This window comes from Phoenix dactylifera, chromosome 2 (genome assembly GCF_051530095.1).
Source record: "Phoenix dactylifera cultivar Ajwa chromosome 2, Ajwa_hap1_PhDact_Kaust_v1.1, whole genome shotgun sequence".
Classification (NCBI taxonomy): Eukaryota; Viridiplantae; Streptophyta; class Magnoliopsida; order Arecales; family Arecaceae; genus Phoenix; species Phoenix dactylifera.
In genome coordinates this window covers 14709613-14732303 of record NC_143191.1, presented here as the reverse complement: position 1 = coordinate 14732303, position 22691 = coordinate 14709613, and the positions used below count along the sequence as shown (strand labels likewise).

Sequence of the window (22691 nt, the reverse complement as noted above, 5' to 3'; positions counted from 1 at the left end):
GTATACTCACTATCATCAAACCATCAATTTATCATCAACCGATTAATTATTTCAGAGAAGAACAGGAGCCAAAGTCAGCAGAAGCATGAAGAGTTTAGGGTCTTAAAATGATCTGATGCTGCTAGACCATTTCTACTGGGATATACTGAGCGATAGCTCCATGTTAGCTGACACTCGACAAGAAACATAACAAACTTAATTACAAAGCCTAGGAAACAAAGCTTAAAATATGATCGTACCCATAAGTTGATACTCCACACGGCTAAAACAAGCATGCAAAACTTTTGAAAGTCGCGTGGGCCTGACCTAGACCCAAACTAGACCGATCCGGATTATGCATAAACCCAACCCTGCCTGAATAATCTATTTGGTCAAAAATTATAGCTGTGGATCTGAACCGACCCGATCTTCTGTTAGATTGAATCTATATTCAAAATTAGGACCCAAACAAAAAACCGGATTGAGTCGGAATCACTCATGACCCGTTCCAGACTCAACCCATTTACACACCTAAATATTAGCACACAGTTTCTGCTGCAAGTCATATAGGTGTTTTAGTGCCAAGAATTAATAATCTGTGCAATAAGATAAGATAATGATGATGGTGATGATTAAATGATACTGGAACATTAATTTGTGATTTTACTATCTCATTCCTCAATAATTCCAGGCACCGGCAAACTCAATTGTTAGGTCTATCCTAGTAGCAAACTTGGTGCCAAATACATTAAGGGTACTTAAATACATCCACCAGCATCTTCTCTAAACTTCTCAGTTGCACATAAAAAATATAAAAGATTTTTATGCTTCTCTTTAATCTCGTATTCTCAGTGGTAATTTGAAAGGGTATACCACCACTAAACAATGTGTAACGGCCCATACCAAATACCATTTGGCTGGAAACTTTTTCTACAGGTAGCAAGCAGCAAAGCTAATGAAATCTGCATAAAGATAGATATTAGGCCAAGTTTTGCCGCTTCCGCATACAAAGTGAATGAGCATAACATAGTGATGCAATTGAAAATTAATATTAAGCTCAGCGAAAAAGGAAAAATTTTACCTAGAAAGGAATATTGCAGACCATAAATATAAATTTAAATTTCTATGCTGCTCAAATTAAGAAATGAATGGACGAACCAAATAATCATATTAGATTGTTTATGGGCTGGTAGCAATTGTTTACGTTTAAGGCTTCTTTCTTATGAGTGCCCACGAAAAGGAGAACAAGAGATGGATTTACCCAGTCAATGATGGACTAATTTAAGGAAATTAAGAACTTGACCATTTCAATGTTCTCATATCATTGGCCTTTTCCATTGCACTGGTCGGCAACTCCATTGCTGTAAGCTTCTTTGCATTTCAGGTGAGCCCTGTTTAGTCCCCAGATGCGGATGGTATGGTCATCACTGGCTGATGCAAGCATGTGAGGGTCAGCCGGGTTCCAGCTGACGCAGTTGACAGCACCAGAGTGTCCTGGTAGTGCCTTGATGAGATCTCCAGTTCCCCTATGCCATATATACACCTGATATTACAGTTATCTCATCATCAGCAATGACATTGAAACCATCAACTTTTCGGCAGGTTACAAGTTCTGCATGCACTACGGACCAAAATTCCAAACAAAAATTCGGAGCAATGATTTAGCCTCATTTCTTAAGCTATGAAAGAAGACAGTTAACAATTTCAAGAGAACCAGAGAGACTGTAAAACTACGTACCCAGATCTGTTAGATTTCTTTGATTATCAATCCTCCACAACCAAACACCCTAGGGTTCGGCTACATAATGACTGGTTACTCGACAAAGTATGTCATTCAAAAATTATAGATCACCATACAGTCAATAAGCATAGTGAAAGAAAGATAAAGGAGGACATTATTGATTTGATTTAAAACTGCGGTAAATATTAAGGTTAATTAAAAAAGGAAGATTTTTTAAAAATATATCCCAGTCATCAAAACAGGAAAAAAATGCCAAAACAAAACTTTTAACTTGTTCAAAATTCGTGTTACAAAAACAAATATCTGGTCATTTATTACAAGTTTTAAAGGCATCATTGCAACAATGAATTTATCCTACTCCATATTCACTAGCAGTCAGTCACAAATTATCATTCAATAACTTTCTATGGCTGTAAACAGTTGATATTGCAGCAGTCAAAGCAAACTTTGTCACGCATGATTTCTACGGATTGCAGGCTGTGGTTTCCAAATTAAAAGTTTCGAAGAGATAGGATCAGAAAATACAAAACTTGTTTCTACGACAGACTAGTATTTGCACATTATAATAAGTAAAGCTATTATACATTTCAAAAAGTTCACCAATCGAACATCCATATCAATCAATATACATCTTAAATAGTGAAATTACTAAGAAATTTAAGCAGCGCTGGAAGCTAATAAATGCAATTGGGAAAAAAAAGCAAGATTTTGAATATTAACATACTTTTCTCTCCTTATGTGCATGCTGAAAATCTTTTTTACTTTATTGCCTCTTCAAAATCCAAAACTCTGCGAGAATTAATACACATGAATATGCGAGTACGCCTTATCAAAATATATCCATGTTCATCAACCGAGGCTTTCCCAGCAGTCTAAGCTACATTCCATATCTCTAGCTGGAAAGAAATCCATAAGCAAAATGCAGTAAACGAAATGCACAAATAACCAATGTTCACTTTTTTTCACAGGATATTGTCTTATTGAATCATGCATTAGACCAACATCGAGGACCAGTGATCATATAAATGTTCACAGCTGACTAATCTTAATTATCAAAAAGGATAAAAACTTCATACCTGTGAATCTTCACTACCACTAGCAATGAAAGCCTGCTTATATCCCCCAAAACAAGACCTTATTAGAAACCGGCTACGTTTGTGACCTCTGTATCTGGTGACACATACTGGATCGTCCTTTATGCTCCACAAGTGAATCTCCTGGTTCACTAGATTTAAGAGCAAAAAATTGTCATCCCCCGATAGTGAGAATGAAGTAATCGTCTGGTCCTCTTCAATCAGCTTCTCCAGCTTCGCTTCCCTATCAACCAACAGAATTGCAGTTTCCCTGCATATGCTTATTATCCATCTGCCATCTTTTGTGACTGCCATGTCGCTTGTCCTAGTTGTTCGCTGCCCTTTCCAAGATTCCACTTCTTTCCCATCCAAATCCCACAAGCAAGTGCTCTTATCTGTAGCACCAGAAAAAATTTGTCTTCCATCTGGGAACCAACCACAAGAAATCAGGCCAAGCCCACCTTTTTCATAGACATGGATGCAATCTCCAGTACGAACATCCCAGCGCCTCACAGCTTCTTCCATTCCACTTGTGAGTAGCTGGAAGTCATCAGGGCTCCACGCAACCATCAGGACAGGTTTCTGATGACCAGTTAGCATGTGCTTCAATGACAATTCCCCATCTTCATGAACCTAACATAAAATGGGAAATAGTCATGGCTCAATTCAAATAGGACAGAAACAAAAGAATCACTTTTGCAGAGGAAAAGAGATATCTGCCATCATAAAATTGGCAGTATTTCCATTACATCCATCAAAAAATTAAGAGTAAGGTTCAGCGGTCATTATAAGCAATAGCATCGACTTGGTCACAGTGTCTAATGCAAAGGCAACAAGACCTGAAACAAGACTGTCAACACAGGAGACAAGAAAAACTAGTTCATTTAGGTTTTATCTTGCGTCCACTTAGAGTGCCCATGCACATCATGGATAGTATTAAAACAGATTAGAGATGCATATATAGCCTAAATATGAAGGATAACTCCAAATATTTCAACTTCACTTCTCTAAAGAAGTTGAGCAATAAGTCCAAGTTCACTGACATTGACAAGTACGTGTCTCTCTACAGTACCTATCTCAAAATCACTATAACCTTGGGACTGTGCTCAATTAGGGGGGGAACACAAAGGAAAAAGGTGAGGGTGGATAAAAGAAAGTAAATGAGTAGGATGGTTAATGTCATGTAGTCCTTAAGAGGGTTTAGGGCTTGACAGTCTCAAATCCCGGTTTAGGACATAAATATGTGTTAGTTGGAAGATGATATTAATTACAATATATGGAACATGGAGAGTTCTTGGTCCATACTTTGAGCATGGCTGGTGAAAACAATAACTAGCCAGTTTTCAGTTGTGGAGACAACCCACTAAAAGTTTTAGATCTAGAGACTGATCAAATCCTTAAACAAGGGTTCCACTCATCAGAAACCAAATCTGCAAGATATCCAAAAAATAGAAAAAGAAAAAAAAAGTGGAGAGACAGTAATTGAGAAGATCGAGGGCTTGTCTTTCACTTTGCTACTTTTCAGCACATAATCAAAGATTATTTTCTTTTTGTTTGAGTGTGATTTTTATATCAGGCCACCTTCATTAAGGAAAGTAGAAGGGGAAATTTAAGGGAGATCATAGGGTTTTTGAAGCGATATTCTGTTAATGATGTGAGATAAAGTACCTCTCTACTTTCCAAATGCTGTCTCATCATTGTTAAGTTTCATGAATCCACAAGATCTATTTTTGTTCAAGTAAGGGATTCTAGCCAATTGAATATTGGACAATACATTCCGTACCTTGCTAAAAAACCGATCCTTGTTTACCAACCACACATTGTCTAACCAAATCAAATTCTCTCTCGATACGTTCCTCAAAAAATCCGATTCGTGCTGATTCTTCCCCCAACTAACGAAGAGATCTTGGCCGAATTGCCACATATGAAATTGAAGTGATCTAATGCCAGAAACCAGCTGACTTATCAAATCTTCAAATCTATGAGTATCTTTTCTCCAAAATCTGATTGCAAAATCAGATCTCAGAATATCAACAGATCTAATAGCAAGAGAGTATCAAAAATAACAAGATCCATCTTGGGATGGTCCATTTTCATGTAGTAATTAATATGGTGACCAATGTTAGGTTCACTGTATCAGTATTAGGTACCATAACAGTACGATATGGCATCCCTGGCACAGTAAGGTACACCTCCCGTACCGAAACAATGTTGGGAGGGGAGACTCTCTTCTCATGCCCAACAATAGTACCACCAGAAAATAGGCATTAAGGGTCGGTACAACACAAAACTGGCGAAACCAGTCGGTTCCACTTGGTACAGGCTAGTTCGGACTTATGCTATATCAAACATCAATAACATACTAATACTTACCAATACAGCACAGTAATGCCCAGTATAAGCTGATACTTGTCCATACGGTGAACCCTGATTTTAAATCAAGCAGACTGCAATGTGAAACTTATGCCATATAGAGGAAAGTTCAGGCGACTTTATTATACTTTCACTCAAATGCAACAATTATGGAGAACTTAAAGCCTTAATAATCTTGCAAAATAATTCAGGTTCATATTGTTCTAACAAGAATGCGAAGTAGCTGGAATATCTAATTCCATCAGGAAAAGGCTAGTAGTTTAACTTGAGAAAAGGTAAAAATGAAATGCATGGTGCACCATATCCAATCAAGAAACATAAAAAGAGTTATAAAGGAGAGAGGCACATTTCACCCTACAAAGGAGCCATAAAGAAGGTTAAGTCTTCAAATTGACGAATGAAAGAAAGCACAAGTGACAAGTCCACAAGATGAAGCTCTAAATTTTTTTTTAGTTTACCAAGAGATAACATGCAAATGTCTGTAAATCAGCCTACTAAGTGTTTATTTTTAAAATAAATAAACTTGATCTTCCTTTATATGTTGATGGCTTAAGGAAAAAATTATAAAACAACCCATAAGGTTTGCTATGTTCTATGACTCAAAATGTTGGACAATAAAGAGGATCCCAGAAAACAAATTGAATCCAGCAGAAATTAGAATTCTAAGATGGACAAGCTAAAAATTCGAAATATAGAGCAGGAAATAAGAACGTATAAGGAGCGGTAAGAGCTGCATAAATGAAGGACAACTTGATAAAGTGATAAATATGGTAGGGCCACGTGAAACAACAATTGACATATGCTCCAATAAGAAGGGGATACTTTTAACTTTTGTTAAAGTATGTAAGACAAAAAGAGAAAGGCATGACCTAACAATGATGGAAGTTGTCAAGAATGATAAAGAAAAACTTGATATAAAATCAGAGATAGTTATAATAAAGCGATACTCAAAAAGGATCCATAGTGCAGATCTCAAAAAGCTGGGACAAGGTCTGATGGATATGATTAAGATTATACATTGTTCTCCTTTTATTTGTAGTTTTAACAAAAAAAACTGATATGTCTACACGCTCCAATCAATCTTATCTTGACCATGCTCTAAAAACAGTAAGGGATGCACATGCATTTCTCAAATATATCCAAGAACACATTCGCCCATGTGAATGACGGTCCATAGACCAGGCCTGTTAGCTTTCGCATCATAGTTCTCAGTAGATTGTGGCATAACAGTAATATAGAGAAATATAATCCCACAATTATAAGAATGAATGTCTGCATATGCGATAAAGATCAACGGCATATAACGAGGTGCATAAAATGAATGGATAACAAAACCACCTCAACCATAACTAAGCACCAGAGAGTCTGAACCCAAAATTTCCAAAATTAGAAATTAAATGTTAAGCCTATATTTAAAATTCTTGTTGAATCATTGTGGAAAGATACATGTAGGTGGAAAGCAAGTCATGTAAAGTCTATAAAGAGGTCTACTAGTGTTAAATGAAAAAGCATTGCAGGTGATATGTTTTGAATAAGCGGAAAGATTTCTTTAGGTGAAGTTTGGACTTTCGTATCTTTCTCTCCTTCTACCCTATTCTCCTCTCGATTTCTTTCTTTCTTTCTTCTTCTTCTTCTCTTATTGCTCTTTTATTTCTACCCTATTTTTCTTCATTGGATTGTCGGCAGTTGGCACAGCAGCTGATTTTTTGCAGAATATTAAACAAAAATATGCTAGAATTAGCTTTAAAATGTTTTAACCCCTTGCTGTCCTACATCAATGGAGTATCGGAGCTAGAAGGTCCTACTCCATTCTACTAGTCTTTTTCTTGATCCTCTGTTTTCTTCCTTTCTTTCCCCTTTCATCATGTTATCAATGAGTTGAGTTTCAGAATTGGATTGTCAAGCAATGCCATTAAAACAACCAATCAATAGCGTGATTGTGAGAATATTTTATGTCGGCCTTCTTCATCAGATCTTGGAAATTCAAAGGTGGATTGAACTTATAGTGATATCATGAAGACCTCAATATCAAGATCAGCATAGCAGAAGCGACCGGAGGTCGTACCGGCCGGCAAATAGTTCGATACAGAACGAGTTCACACCATGCCATTTCAAGGCATACAGAAAACAGGGAGGAGGGGGAGAGGGAGAAAAGAAGAGAGAAGAGGAAGAGGAAGAGGGAGAGTGGGAGAGGGAGGGAGGAAAGGGGGAAAGAAAGCGGGGAGGAGGCTTACCGGTGAATGTCCTTCCGGTGGCTCTTCCTAATTTAGGGAGCGAGCCGAGAACAAAATGATGTCAAAGAGGAGGAGCAAGGGACCGAACGAAGAAGTAGAGGGCCGAGGGCTAAACCCTAATCCTAACTCTAGCAGAGTGAGAGAGAGAGAGTGGGCGAGGGACGAGGCTTACTGGTGATGGCCAAGGGGGGAGCAAATAGCATCTAGTGGCGAAGACTCTCGAACCATCGAAACCCTTAGAAAGGAGGGGGAGGGGCTCTCGAACCATCACGAGCAGGGAGGAGGGTGCTCTCGAACTATCACGAGCAGGTTTATAACCAAACCTAGAGTCCTAGAGGGCTTTTATAACCAAACGAGGGTGTGGGAGAGCTTTTATAACCGAACTAATCCAACTTGCTGGACCATTCCGACTTGGCGCCGATTCAGTTTGGTACGGGCCAAACCGCCTGATTCAAGTTAGTTTGGCAATCACTAACTATTTTTGCCATAGGATCAAGTACTTCCATACATGGAAAGTAAGATCTAAACTCTACAGTACAAAGTGAAATAGGAGGGGGACCTTTAAAAGAGAGGTGGATTGGCTATCAAAGTCCTTATGCAAGCAAGTTTATATCTTTGGATAATAGCAGCTCATAGTGATGGATAGTGTAGACTTCCATTAAAGCATCAGTAACAACATTGTATGATAAAATAAATCTAGAAGAAACCTACTGAATGAGACCACTCGATGGAGAAGATGGAATCAAAGGGTGAGTCTTCTAATTGCTTCTCCTAAAAAGCTCTCATTACTTGATTACAAAATTTCTATTAAAGCTATCAATGAAATGAGCATATATCACCAAAAAAAACAATCAGCTTAGCTGGAAAAATTTATATTGTTCACCATTTTAGGTTACTAATAAACAAATAGCAATATTATGTAGTATATTCACCATTAAGAATATGAAGAAGGCAACATATGCAAACTCCAATTCTAACTGCATTCTAAATCAGATGATGAGAGAAATCGAGTTATTGACAAGCTTATGAAATAGAGAGAAGTTTAGCAATGTCTGGTCAAAATCCAAAATAAAAAGTTACCTCCCATATAATTACAGATCTATCATTTGATGATGATGCTAAATATTTCCCATTATTTGAGAACTGCAAAAACCATACTTCATCATGGTGTGCTTGCAATACCTGTTCCAAACCAGTTAGTAAATTAGCTCAGTAGATTGGCAATAGCTGAGTTTCTAAACAACTGAAACAAATAAAACAAAAGCTTATGCAAGTTGAACAAACAAACAAGTCATATTATACAACAAAGTTGAAATCCCAAAGGTTGCCAAACCATTGTCTGATGGAAATAGCTTATATAACTCAAAAATATACATAGAACTTCCTTGAAATCATTAATATGGTACACATATGCTTTCCTTTGTTGATGCATGTTGTTTGTGTTAGAAAGTTAGGTAATCGGCCATGCTCACCTTTTGGTATATTACTGGAAACAATCAGTTGCAATAGAAGCATAGATTGAAAATTTCAAGTGACAACATTACCATGATAGCATGACAGCTGTGAGATATTGAAGCACTCAATCTAAAATTTAATTCAAATAGGCACAGGGTTCCAAAATTAAGGTGGTGTTGGATAAAAGACTCTTCAAACATTGCTTGTTATATGCCACCCATCAGGGACTGCTTATCATTAGCAAAATTAAGACATTAATATGAACAATACCCTAGTAGACATGAAGCTGGATAATATCTACTTTAAGCCATAAAATAGGTTTTTGATATTTGAGACCCTCTTAATTAGAAACAGAATTTTTTTCATATCTCCTCTCTATTATTTTTTCTGTTCCTTCTAGCCTCTTTCAAGTTTCACATCCCCCTCTTATCCTCTCCCTATCTCCAACGCTTTCATCATAAAGACAACAATTATTTCTTCCATGATGAAAAGAAGATGACAAATGAAAAGAGAAGGAACAACTAAAGTTACTTATCTAAGATAATCCAACTAGCCAACAGGCCTCTACAAATAGTGCATGAGACCATGAATTATGTCCACAAGCTAAACATTAGCCTAAAGAGAGTTTGAATAGCTTTTCTTCTTTTGCACCATAGATCTTGGTCTATGCTCAAATTCTAGAGAGTATCAGCTATATGCGGCAAAATATTGGTTGATTTTTCTATCATCACGCACTAAGAACCAACCTTAAGGCACCTCTAGTGGCACATGATGTTATCAAGATAGTTAGCATGGTTTCAAGTTTTGATTAGAATTACGAAAACAAGATTAAAACTTTCCAGTTCTACCTAGAAATTTTCTTAAACTGGGTTCAATTTTCGAGTTTCAGTATGGGCAACTAGCTACAATCTTTTGTCAACATTTCATGACTTCCAATCTTCAGAAGCATTTTCCAGAGATTATAAATTGCTGTGAGTAATTGGAACCACTATAATACTGGGTTCTGAATTCCAATAAGTCAAAATTTGAAATAGGCTTTGCTAACTAGAGGTTAGACCAGATACACATTAAAAACTTCATGCATTAACATATGATCAAGTAATAAAATGATATATTACAAAGTAATGTGAAACATATATGATGATTAATGTTAGAACTAGGATTACATACATATAGATAGATGCAAGTTTGCATCCGAAGAAAATACAGACACTGTTTTAACACAAATTGCCTAAATGATGTACTCAAAGGTCTCAAACAATAAAATATTCTTCAAAATACATCTATATTGTTTCCTAAACTTGTTTATTTCAATTTATCAATTTTTCTTTTTTATTTCTTTCATTTTTTTTATTGAGCTAAAATTAAGAAAACTAGGTTGAAGATACCAAAACCACTGGAACTGCCCAAACTGAAACTCATTTGACCTATTCAAGACCAAAACTTAACCAAGTTTTCAAACCCAAATAGCTAATAGGAGTGCCATTTACATGTTATGTTATGCAAAATGGCCCAAAAAGGTGGGGAAAGTTCAATTATTTATTAGAGTTATGTCTTGAAAAATATCCTACAAGTGAAAAAACCACGGGATATGAATAATGATAGATGAGGGAAAAAATTAATGCAAAGAAACCTAGTTTTTGTATTGTGAATATATAACACATCTGAAATAATGTCAATGTGAATACCTCTTCATATGTTGATCATTTCCGACAAATATAATGGTACAAATAGTCCCTTCTGAAATTTTCAAATCTAAATGACTAAATTGGAAGAGACTAGGAATTCATTACCAGCTTAGAGGATTAATGTTATGCTAAGAAACAATCACTCTCCAACTACAATGGATAATATTTTCTACCCTTTAGCCTGATTTTAGAAAGATGGCATTGTTGATTTTACAAAGATTATACATGCCTCCATAAGGATCTAGATTTATTATAAATTTGTTCATTCTTTCAAATGTGCAATGATCTTTCTCTCTTTCTGATTTATAAGCCTGTCTAACATAGTCTTATATGGAATGACTCATGATGCATGTTAGTAGAAACAAGCTCAAAGAAAAAACATTTCAAGAAAAAAAAGCAATTTTCGTTACTTAGATCCTTCAATTTGCCCAAAGATACGCAAACAGCCATGGCACACACTCAGTCATGGGGAATAAACATGACACTTGAGTATGAGTCCACATGAGAAAATTCTTTATAGAATAAAAGAACTAGAAAGACCCAAATGTAACACTGATACCAAAATCAATGTAATATAGAATGCATGTCCATTCTTTCCCCAATTCTATACATGATATGGGTTTTGACCTGCCTTAGACAATTAAACCTTTTCTTCAAAGTTTGCTGAAATGATAAGCCAAATGAAGAAAAATAGACCTGAATATATTGGACTCTCTCCTCACTCTTGTTTCCTCTCTCACCCGATAGAAAGGAAGCAACAACACTGCTTTTACTTTGCTGTCATGCCAAATCCAATCAAAGATAGATAAGGGATAAAGCTAGTTTCTCTCATTGACTAAGAATCAACTCTAGATAGCTTTGAGTTGTGATATTCACCCATAACTGACCCATTAGGTTGGATTGGAACTTTATTAGTCTAATGTGACATTTAAACGAATTCTAATATTCCTTTTCTAGAAAGTTATTGTAAGTGCACAGGCTTCGAAACTATTTACTAAAATTTTGTTGATAATTTTTTTCTCTCTTCTTTACATGTCACCTCTTCACATAATAGACCATTATTTTCTATCTTCTACCATTTTGAATAACAAATTATTTCATTCATTATGTCATGAATCATGCACTACACATGTTTGAAGCTTGTTTGATGGCCAGGGAGATTGAGAATAGAGAAGACTGTTGCACGTGTCCATTCTCACATGGCCCTTCTTGACCATGCCTCAATCCCGAAACTTAACGGCCTTCTGGATCTGAAACTCCACCCTCATCCACCCACTTATAGGCCACTAATAGTCTCATCAAACTCCAACCCTATCAACCTCGTCCATCGTTCTTGCCCACATTAGACTGCACAACCCTCTCATCAAATCCAGCATTGTAACATCATACATCATCAGACTCTTAACCCACCTGCTCCCTCAGTCGCCTAACTCTCAATCTAGCCAACCACCAAAAATTCACAATATCATTGGACACCTCTAAACCATTCTTGAGACATGTCTTTCAACCCTGTGACAACTCTAACCAAATATTTCCCTCTCACCCCCATTGGCCCCACTACCTCAGTCCTCCACCCACTTCATGAAGGAAAATGAGATTAGGAGTAATAATATTTTTTTGTGATGTATGACAAGTAATCAGTACCTAAAATTGGAAGAAAATTGTCCCATCCTAATAAAATTAAGAACAAAAAAAGGAGAAAGTAAATTCCAATCAGAATAACAGTTTACATCCCTTCTTTTTTCTCTCTTTCTTGAATCAAATGGCCATCTATCATATCTAATAAATCCATATCTACAAGGAAGTTCACAATATTTTAGTTCTAGGCAAACTCAGAATAGTTTCGTGAGAAAGTTTAATCATATCTTCAAATAAAATTAACATTTCATGATAACTCTCCATATGCTAGACAGACTCATAGACCAACCTTTTTAGATCCCATGCACTCCCTCATCCCAGACATTTAGATACTTGGCTTTGGTAGTCTTGGAGAAGCTACCGAAGAAAAGGTCTTACTACTACTTAAGTCTGTAATGCAATATGTTTCACCCTATCATCTGAATCTTCATGTCGCCAGGGTAGTTAAAATCAGATGATCCACAATCTGAATTGTACGATCTGGATTAAAAGAAAAACCCAAACAGTCCAGATGAAGCACTAGGATCAACTTTGGAAAGAATCGGATGATCCAATTCTGGATCACACGATCATAATCGTGGATCGTCCAATCCATAAGATTGCATAAACCACTTAAATGAGCTTTCTGTGCACTGTCTATGCATGAAACAGAGTAACAGCATCCATGTTTCATGCATGAACACTAAACAGGCCCACCAAAACTTATTCTGGACCTTTTTTCTAGAGAAAAGAGAATCTTTCAGATGGCAATTAGCACTAATTAGCTAATTTTTAAGATGATTTAAGGGAGTTTTAAACACATAAATATTCTTGATTTGTTTTCCTTTTAAAGAGTTCTATTTAAATTCAAATTTCCTTTTAAGAACTTTAATTTTGAATTCAAATTTCCTTTTAAAAAGTTCTATTTGAATTCAAATAGGGGTATCAATAAGCAACTGGATACCTAGTTTCCTAACATGATAATTTCTAATCTCTATCAAGCCAAGGTCTGGTTACTAGCTAGTTTCCTAACATGAACATTTCTAATCTCAATCAATCCAAGGTCCAGATCATTCAACCTCAGGCACGTCTTGGTTGTCTCTCTTATTTTTTTTGGTTAATCGGATTTATAAAACCAATCTAGAATAAATACATCCATGGGAATCAGCAAATAAAATATTGAAAATTTCAGTAGGAACATCTAACAAAGTAAGATTAATAAAAGAACACAAGGAATCTGATTTTCACCTATTATAAGAGGATCTATCCAGCTGCACGGAGTTGATTGGATTTAGATTTTTGTAAGCAAGATTAATAAAAATAACTTGCTGCATGCCTCTAATTCCTTTCATTTCCTTGTTATTATTCTACCTTACTACTATTCTCACCCGTTACAACTTTCCTCAACCATGTTTTCCTTTTTCATGGTGCTAAACACCTGCTAACAAACAGATTTCTCACTGATGATCACATTTCTCTTATTTCCTATAACTTGTTACTTATTTTTTTATTTTTAATATTTTTATATTTCTAAAAAATCTAAAAAAAATCTTATGATCCATGATCCAATCCAATCTGACCCCCTCTATGGTTTATGAACCGATGTCGATCTTAACAACATTGCATGTAGCAGCTCACCTGAAACATGCAACATATTTATCCTCTCCCCACCTATATTTCCACCATATATTCCCTTTATTTTCCCTTCCACAAATACCAATCCATATTTTTATGGCAATGATGTTGCCAGTGTAACGTGTGTTTCAATAGCACTACTAATCAACTATTAGACTATAATACATGTCAACAAGGTATCATAAGATCGAGAACTTCATGAGTGAATATGGTTTCAGATGTGTTTTACAGCAGAAAATTCTTAGAATTTGTTCTCAGAATTAGTCTCTATGATATGGATGATACACTCATTTATTGAAAAAGTTTGGAAGTGCAAGAGAGTATAAACAATAATTTATGTCGAGGAATTCCCAAGGAAATGGAATCTTAGCCAGATCATGGAACACAATGCTCAAACTAACTCACCAAGAAAGAATCAGAGAGGGCAGGGGGAAGGGGAGAAGGTTAGAATGCTTCTTTATCAATGCCAACAAAATGTAATTCTCTATCAGATAGTAATTTCTAACCTGTACTGTACAAGAAGGAATCTGGTCTTTCCCACAGTGATGATCAGTGTACAATGACAGTGAATTATCCAAGGAGTTGTGGAGATAACAAGCTTCCCGTTGCACGCTGAGAGCCTGTTCAACCAAATGCTCTAACCGCCTTTCAGGTATCATAACAGTGGGAGGAAACAATTTTTGCAGGTCCTCCAGAAGCTTCAGTCGTGAGTTTGAAGTCTCAATTCCCAGATTGGCAAACCCAAGTAGCAAACGCTGTTGAGGAGAGACAACACAAGATGAAAGCTCGTGCACTCGTTTTTTATCAATGCCAAGAGGAGTGATCTCACTTCTCAATGTCTTTAATGCATCCATGACTCTATCCTTTTCCAAAAGTTCAAAGAATTTCCGCTCCAATATCAAAAAAGATGCAGACTTTAAGATGCTTTCATCACTAAGTCCTATCTTATGCAATGTAAGCACACTCTCATTCCAATTTCCATCAAGAACTTGCTTCCTGAAAAGATTAACCACAGAGGAATGCAAGCATATCCCTGACTCCTCCTCTAAAGCTGCTCCACTTCTCTCATAACCAAGAGAATAAAGAGCCTTTGTAATGATCCTTACAAATTCCACCTTTTTAATTACCCCTTTAGAACCAATCATATCATCTTTCCCTTGGGATAGTAAAGGCCGAGCCATCGAGCCTCCCAAAGGACTGATGGGCACTGAACGAGATGAATTATCAAAGGGACTCCGCAAGTCTTCTGTAGATGCTTTCACACGTTTTGACGGCGGTTCATCATCTTCAACACCTCCCATGAAATGCCAGATTCAGCCCATATATATTTGCAAGAGCTTTAGCAAACTGACAAGGCAACAAAAGATTCCTGCATACAATAATAAAAAAAAACTTAAAATTCCTCAGAAATCAAACACAACTACTTTAGCTCAATCTCCAGCAAGCAGATGCACTACAAAACAAAAGAAAAAATAGGTTTACTCGCATGTAGGCCTTGATAAACAGTTCAATGAAGAAGTTTAAAGGAAAAAAGAAAACACATAGATCATATTTGAAATCGTGCGAAGATAGGATTCGACTTTCCGATGAAACCTGTATGACTTTACTTGGAATTGAATTGACATCATGAACTCTCCTACGGCAACATAGAAGATTTTTCACATAGGATAAACACCCCTTGATTTTTTTTTCTCTTAAGAGAAAAATCTGAATGAAAGGGATGCCGATCGTTGCGCCTAATAAACCCCTAATCCCACTTTCGCTATTGAGGTGAGAAGAAGAAAGAGTTAATGGGGGCAATGTGGGTGTGAGAGAGAAACGTTCGGGTAGAGTTGTGACGCAGGGTTGAGATGGAGGATGGAAGGGGGAGAGGGAGGGGGAAAGGAGTTACCTCAATCAGCGGCCGATCAGTGGAGCGGTCAATCCCAAGCCTCGGAAGCCTCGCCGGCGCGCCACCGTCCGAGGACAAGCCGACAGGAGAGGCGAGAGTGGGAGCGAGGGGAGTCGTCTCTCTCGTGTGTGCCCTAGGTCAGGATGGAAAGAGGGACGAGCAAACCATTCTGGCACAATGAAATCCTCCGCACGGCGGCGTAGCGTATCATTTTTTTTTTTTTTTTTCCTCCGGCTTTACTGCTCGATGCTTAAATTTTTATATGCACTCAAATCTAATTCATAATGATAATGAGGAATATGATTAGGCCAAACTTGATAATATAAACAATTTAAAATTAGTTTTAAGCTCCAAAAAAATAAGATAAAATTGATTTGTAAGCCTTATTTTGACCTTTATTCAAATTTAATTGCAAATCAAAATAAAAAGAAAAAAGCTTAATTCGTTGTTTTGAAATTATAAATTAAGTTAGAAATAAATTCAAGCTTGACTTATAGCTTAATTCAAACTTGGTTTAAATCTACAATGACATTTAATAGATTCAAAAAGTAAATAAGCATTCAAGTTTGAAAAAATCCTAATATTTTGGCTAGTTGGATCAAAAATCAAGCATTACTATCCAAATTTTGTACACGCATGCATATAATATATATTATTTTTTTTTATTATCGAATTAAGTTTGATCAAGTTAGATCTAGTTTTAGCTTGGTTTGAATAATTTCAACCCAGAATTTTATTTCGAGCTTCGTTCATCTAGCTTCAAATCAAGCTAGACCCTTGATTTTTTAGAGCCAGGCTCAAGTTATTTAGATCATTTGCCACCCTTAAACATGAGTCTATTTAAGAGCTGATTTTCTGCTTTGAGATCTATGGTCAAGGCTATATGTTGATAGGATGCCCATATCCCTATATTATGCAATTGTTGTGCAACTGTCCTTATTTCCTCTTTTTAGCGACATGAGTCATCAAGCTTAACCATCTATCTAGCTCGAACTTATTGCACCTAGATTGGGTTAGCCATCGCTCATTCAAAATGGGCGAACTAGGCAATGCCTAATTGCCTAATTGGGTGACTAGTTTTCTAGGTGAGTGCTCATGTTGTTGGCCTATGAGGCAGGCCTCACCAAGGCACCCATGGCCATGCTAGGTTCTTAAAAGGATACTCTGACAAATATGTATTTGTCTAGTTTAAGCTCTAAAATAAAAAAGCCTAAATCCAATGTTTACTCCTTTGAATTTTTTATATAGGCCATTCGCTTCTTAGAATTTCTTTATAACCCATTTATCATAGTGATTTCAAATGCTGGAAAAATGCTTCAATAGAAAAAATGACAAAAAGTTATAATTAATTGCACACACATACAATAAATTTGGCCCATAAATAAACATGAAAAACTGAACCTATTTCATAATGGTTCTAAGATAACTTAGAAGGTTTTGGTCTTAGTTTCAGAGCTCTAGTCAAAATTTCAAACCTGCTAGTTATCTCTCTAATATCATTGCATTAAATGTACTATAAGGAAGCCATATGTAAATCAAACAACGAGAAGCATTAGAGCCTGCTTAAAGCATGGAATCTTTGAATGAAGATCTAACATGTAATCATTTGAGAATACCAAAATTCAAAACAATTCATCCATTAAGATAAAGACGAGATAGAACAAGATCCATAGATTGTTATTGATGGTGCGAAGGAACAAATACTAGGAAACCTACCAAAGATCAAGAGGTCCACCACTCCAAGGCCACCCTCTTGGCACTTGGTTTTTGGGCTTCTTTATGCTTGTTTAAAAAGTATGTGTAATGCAGATCACTCAAGATAGTTCGATGAGAGAAACTTTGGATGAATGGTCTTTGCAACTAAACTGGACTAAAAAAATCACAATGGGCTAAAATGTGTGGATTTTATATTGGGACTAACTCAACCACTAGCTAGTCAGTATACTGTAGCCCAATTCTATGAACCAAGCTTGGCTAGTTTTTAGGGCTTCTCTATACTTGTTTAGAGAGTGAGTATATGTAATGCAAGAAGTTTAAGGCAGTCTAATCAGAGAAGTTTTGGATGAATAGTCTTTGCAACTAAACCAAACTAAAAGGGTTACAACATGCTAGAATGTGTGGAGTTCAGATTGTGACTGAGTTGATCTAGAGCTAGTCAGCATAGCGCAGCCTAATTCTATGAACTAGGCTTGTCCATGACTCGAAACAATACAATATTCTTCAAAATACATCCATATTGTTTCCTAAACTTGTTTATTTCAATTTATCAATTTTTCTTTTTATTTCTTTCATTTTTATTTTTTATTTTTTTCATTTTTCTTTTTGAGCTAAAATTAACAAAACTAGGTTGAAGATACCAAAACCACTGGAACTGCCCAAACCGAAACTCATTTGACCTATTTAAGACCAAAACTTAACCAAGTTTTCAAACCCAAATAGCTAATAGGAACCTTCACATCTAGTGGATGGCCATGTATGCTATATGCATGTTGGCACAAATTCGATGGAGTGCATGACTTGTAGTCCATCTAATCCATCCATTTATTGAATACTATGTTGGCTTACTTGCCGCGCCAACAAACATAGAAAAGAAATGGAAAAATCCTTTCCATCTCTTATTTAGAGAACTTGGTAACAAAAAAGAAAACATAACCCTACTTTATCACTTCTTCCTTTATTGGTCCTGTACCCAGCTCTTGTGTCACTAGTGACCTTCCTACCATGTCATCACTATGCTCCTCCAAGATTTAATCCCATCTTGCTCTCAGCCATAAAAGCTTCAGCTCCTTCTAGACGTCCCCATGGAGACCATATGTTATAGAAATCTCCAAAGAGATAGCATGCTTATAGAACTCGGTTGTGTAGGCTTGAATAGATTGATCATGCTTTTACTAAAAATATTACTACTTAATCTTTAGTTTTCTTCATGGATAATTGGGTAGAACTACTTCTTAATTAAATTTTAAATTTTTTTATTCATATACATCATTGGATCTCATGTACAAGTTTCACTAGGTAAGAGAGCGCTAGATAGCTTTAGATGAGCAAGAGCAACCTTCTAGACACTTGTGTATCTCTAAATAATAAAAAACATCTCAAACTAATGATCCAACTTTTGCATTAGCAAATCCATCATAAATAGGTATCTTAATTCTAACTTCTTCTTTAAAAGGTTGAAGAGAGGTGATTTTGCGTACCTATGGATGGATCCTCCTCTTCACTACATGATTGGTCCTCACCAAACATTGGAGAGAACTTCGCAACAAGGTATGTAGGTGTTGGAGTTAAAGGCTCATAAGCTTAGCGAATTTTGTAATCTTATATTCCAGTTGGTTGAAATAACAATTCACACCCTCATCTGCTAAAATAGAAGTCATTATTTTCTCCTTTATTCTTTGATGTACTTCTTCTAGTGATCCAGAAGGATCCACGAACTCCATATAGACCATGTTGGCCACTACAAATAGGGTTAGACAGAATCTAGGAGCAAGATCCACCATATAAAAAAGCCGAATCACAAGCCAAACTTTCAGAGGCCATAATATGGTCATACGATATCCAATTGAAATAAATTTTTTTTTAATCGAGCAACGTTTTGAGATCTATGTCATAACGCCGCACTTTTTAGGGGATGGTGCCCCTAAAAATCGAGCCTAAATTTCATCTTTGGGGCTTAAAACAGACTGATCAAACCGAAAGTTTTCTTTTTGAATAAGATTTTTACTGAATATATCTTCTAACCCCAAAAGGATCAAGCCGAACGACAAAGGACAGAGCTGATATAAAAATCAAAATCTACCTTCTAAAATTTTTTAGCCTTTTTAAGTTTATTTTTACTAGTCATGCCTATTTTAGAAAAGAGAATCCTATTAGAATCAGAAAAAGAAATCCGAACCGAATTGTGCAAGGGCAAACCTCACCATTATAAATAGAAGCTTTATACCTTAGTTTTAGTCATTTCTATTTTAAACCCTACTTTCATAATACTTCTATCTTCTTCTATTTTTGTTTTTAGAGATTTGAGTTAAGCAGGTTAAGAAAAAAAAAATTTCTCCTCGATCTAATCAAGTTGGTATTAGAACTTCAATCTTCTATATTTGTGGGAATATTAGTTCATGGTCCAAACATGCGAACAATACAAGAAATCAAGAAAAGGGCTATCTGTATTTCAACTATATCGAAGGACAAAAACGAGTATGGTTGCTAATTCTTTCTCGATAGATAATGAGACGAAGGGACGTCTCACACAACTAGATGAGAATATTGCCAACTCACCGAGATTATCTCCAGATTAGTGATACCTAAAGCACAAGCACCAGCAACTCCTATTATGAAGCTATCTCTCCATCTGAAGATGAAGATCCACCATCAAACGAGGAGGATGAGCAACCTACAGGTATGGAAAATCTCTCTCTTCAATCTTTTAAAGTTGAACCTCCAATCGAGAACCCTATATATAATGAGACTGTCGATGCAGAGGAGCTAGATAACTAGCTAAAGTGGTTATAGATCTATCTATGGATACTCCAATATCTAAAAAGTAGCTTTTGTTCATCTCTAGCTTACTAGCCATGCTCTTATCTGGTAAAATTTATACATAAGGAACAAGGATGTTTCTAATATGACAAGGAGCAAATTTAAGGGCATAATCAAGAAGCAATCCTACTAAATCGGCTACAAGAATGATCGATGGGCATGCGATAATACCTACAATAGAAGTGTAATCAATCCATCCAGAACTATACCACCGAGTTCTACAAGCATGCAATCTTACTCGAAACTCCATTAACAATCATGCAATTTTTATGAGTACATCAGAGGTCTCCACAAGAGCATCTAAAAGGAGCTGAAACTCTTCAAAGTTGAAGATATCCATGAAGCCAGCGTAAATGCTATAAAGATTAAGAAGAAGAATTGGCTTAGGGAGGGCAAGAAGGGAAACAAGTTCAAGAAAGGCAGCGAAAAATCAAGCTAGAAGGAGAGATAAGAAGCAAGCCAGCACAACTCAAAAGAAATTACTCGGATCACCAAACCTCCATGAATACACCAAAAAAAATATTGAAAACTTCACTCTAAGCAATAGCCAAAGAGAAAGAAGCCGAAGGATGAGGATTCCAAGAAGAAAGAAAAGGTGATTCTCAATACTATAAAGGTTGAGGAGTTGCCCAAACTCGAGAAAGTAGACTTTAAATGAAGCTTGATGGCGAGGAAACCTGAGACAGCAACTAAGGCAAATCTAGAGGCACTATAGAAGCTCTTCTGCTTGAAGATCTAAGTAAAGCAGAGCATCATCGCAGCTATTGTAGATCCTAAAAGCCAGAAGAACCTCATCTCTAAAAATCTAATTCAAAAGCTAGGGTTGTAGACCAAACCTCATCCATATCCTTACCCTCTCAGTAGGATTTAGAAAAATGTTGAGTTGAAGATTACCAAGTAGTGAACCTTCAAGTGCACTATAACTAAGAGGTATATTGACAAGATAACTTGTGAAATATTTTCTCTAGATGTTTGACTTGGAAGCTCGTAACTTGTGACAAGATAACTAAGAGGTACATTTACCTCCTTAGAAGCTCGTATCTTTGGGATCGAGATGCAGTCTTCTACCAGGGGCTGATGAGTATCAGTTCATAAAGGATGGAAAGGAATTCATGATCAATGCCTCCAAAACACAAGAAAACATAGACTTTGTAATTGTTGTTCAAGCAAAGCAACATACTAAAACTTGCAAAAGGTTTGTGTTGTTGATGATAGGAGAAGTCGATGCCACATAAGAGAGATTGAGCCCCTTAATAAAAGACTTGAATCCAAGTCAGAAAGCTGAGATAAGCCAACCATAGAAGAAGTTTCTAGACCTGTTCAAGGAGGTAAATGGGCTACCACCCAGAAAAATAATTAGCAAGAGATTCAACTAGTCAGTGATGCACCTTTGTCCAACTTGGGGCTCTACCATAACTCGATGATGAAGAATGAAGAGATCAAAGAAGTGGGTCATGACTCGACCAAGGCGTGATCAAGCCTAGCAATTCACCATGTGGATCTCCCATGATTCTAGTGCCAAAGAAAGCTAGTGGATGGAGGATGTGCATCGATTATCATGCCTTGAACAAGATCACTATAAAATAGGTACCCTCTACCCCGAATTGATATTTACTAGACCAACTCAAGCATGCATGCTACTTCACCAAGCTGGATTTGAAATCTAGGTACCATCAAGGTCGAGTTCATGAGGAAGACACCTGGAAGATGACCTTCAAGATAAAGTAGGGTTTGTTCAAGTGGCTAGTCATGCCGTTCAATTTATGCAATGCCCTTACCACCTTCATAAGGTTGATGAACAAGTACTGCAACCCTTCTTTAAAGACTTCATGATTGTTATCTCAATGATATTCTGATCTACAGTAATATTTGGAAAGAACATGTCTTGCACATCATAAAGGCCCTAAAGGTGCTACAAGAAAATCAGATGAAGTTGAACCTCAAGAAGTGCAAGATCAGAAAGCAGTCATTTGGTGTATGTAGGCTTCGTGGTTAGTAGAGGTGAGCTGAAAATTGAGCTTTAAAAGATGAGGATCATCAAAAATTAGCCTAGACCCAAAACAGTGACCAAGGTCAGGAGCTTCATGGTTGCATGCAAGTATGCTAGAAAATTCATCAAGCACTTCTTAGTACTTGCAGCACCCCTACATGATTTGACAAAAGCCAACCAAAAAAATGAATGGTCGAAGAAGCATGAAAGTACCCTTCAACTTCTAAAGCAAAAAGATCTAGGAAGCATCTATCTTGACATTGCCCAATCTGTAAAGACCCTTCGATATCAAGGCTGATGTGTCAGGGTATGTACTAGGAGTAGTTCTCGGGCAAGATCAAAAACTAGTAGTGTACCACTTAGAGATGTTCCAAGGACCGTAGCTGAATTATTCGATATATGACAAAGAGTCGTATGCGCCACATCAGGCCATGAAGCATTGGTGATTATATTTGTTGGGCAAAAAAATAATTGTGCAT

The 22691-nt window shown here is 36.5% G+C and overlaps 1 protein-coding gene across 5 annotated transcripts; it reads right to left on the bottom strand.

The window, feature by feature from the left end:
• Window positions 1–622: 622 nt before the first annotated feature.
• LOC103707677 (WD repeat-containing protein 26 homolog) lies at window positions 623–15938 on the bottom strand. Of its 5 annotated transcripts, XR_015975132.2 has the most exons (7): window positions 15687–15938; window positions 14302–15164; window positions 8481–8582; window positions 2797–3426; window positions 2445–2616; window positions 1241–1522; window positions 623–941 (listed from the first exon to the last, which is right to left on the bottom strand). XR_015975132.2 is itself a non-coding variant. In XM_008792253.6 (5 exons), the coding sequence occupies exons 2-5, from the start codon at window positions 15094–15096 to the stop codon at window positions 1301–1303; spliced, it is 1749 nt and encodes a 582-aa protein (XP_008790475.1). In that variant the 5' UTR covers window positions 15097–15164; window positions 15687–15938; the 3' UTR covers window positions 1129–1300. The 5 variants fall into 5 exon arrangements, 2 of the variants coding, with proteins under 2 accessions (XP_008790475.1, XP_088571574.1); XR_015975131.2 differs by lacking the exon at window positions 2445–2616; XR_005509203.3 differs by lacking the exon at window positions 623–941 and having other exon boundaries at window positions 1129–1522.
• Between the last annotated feature and the right edge of the window lie 6753 nt (window positions 15939–22691).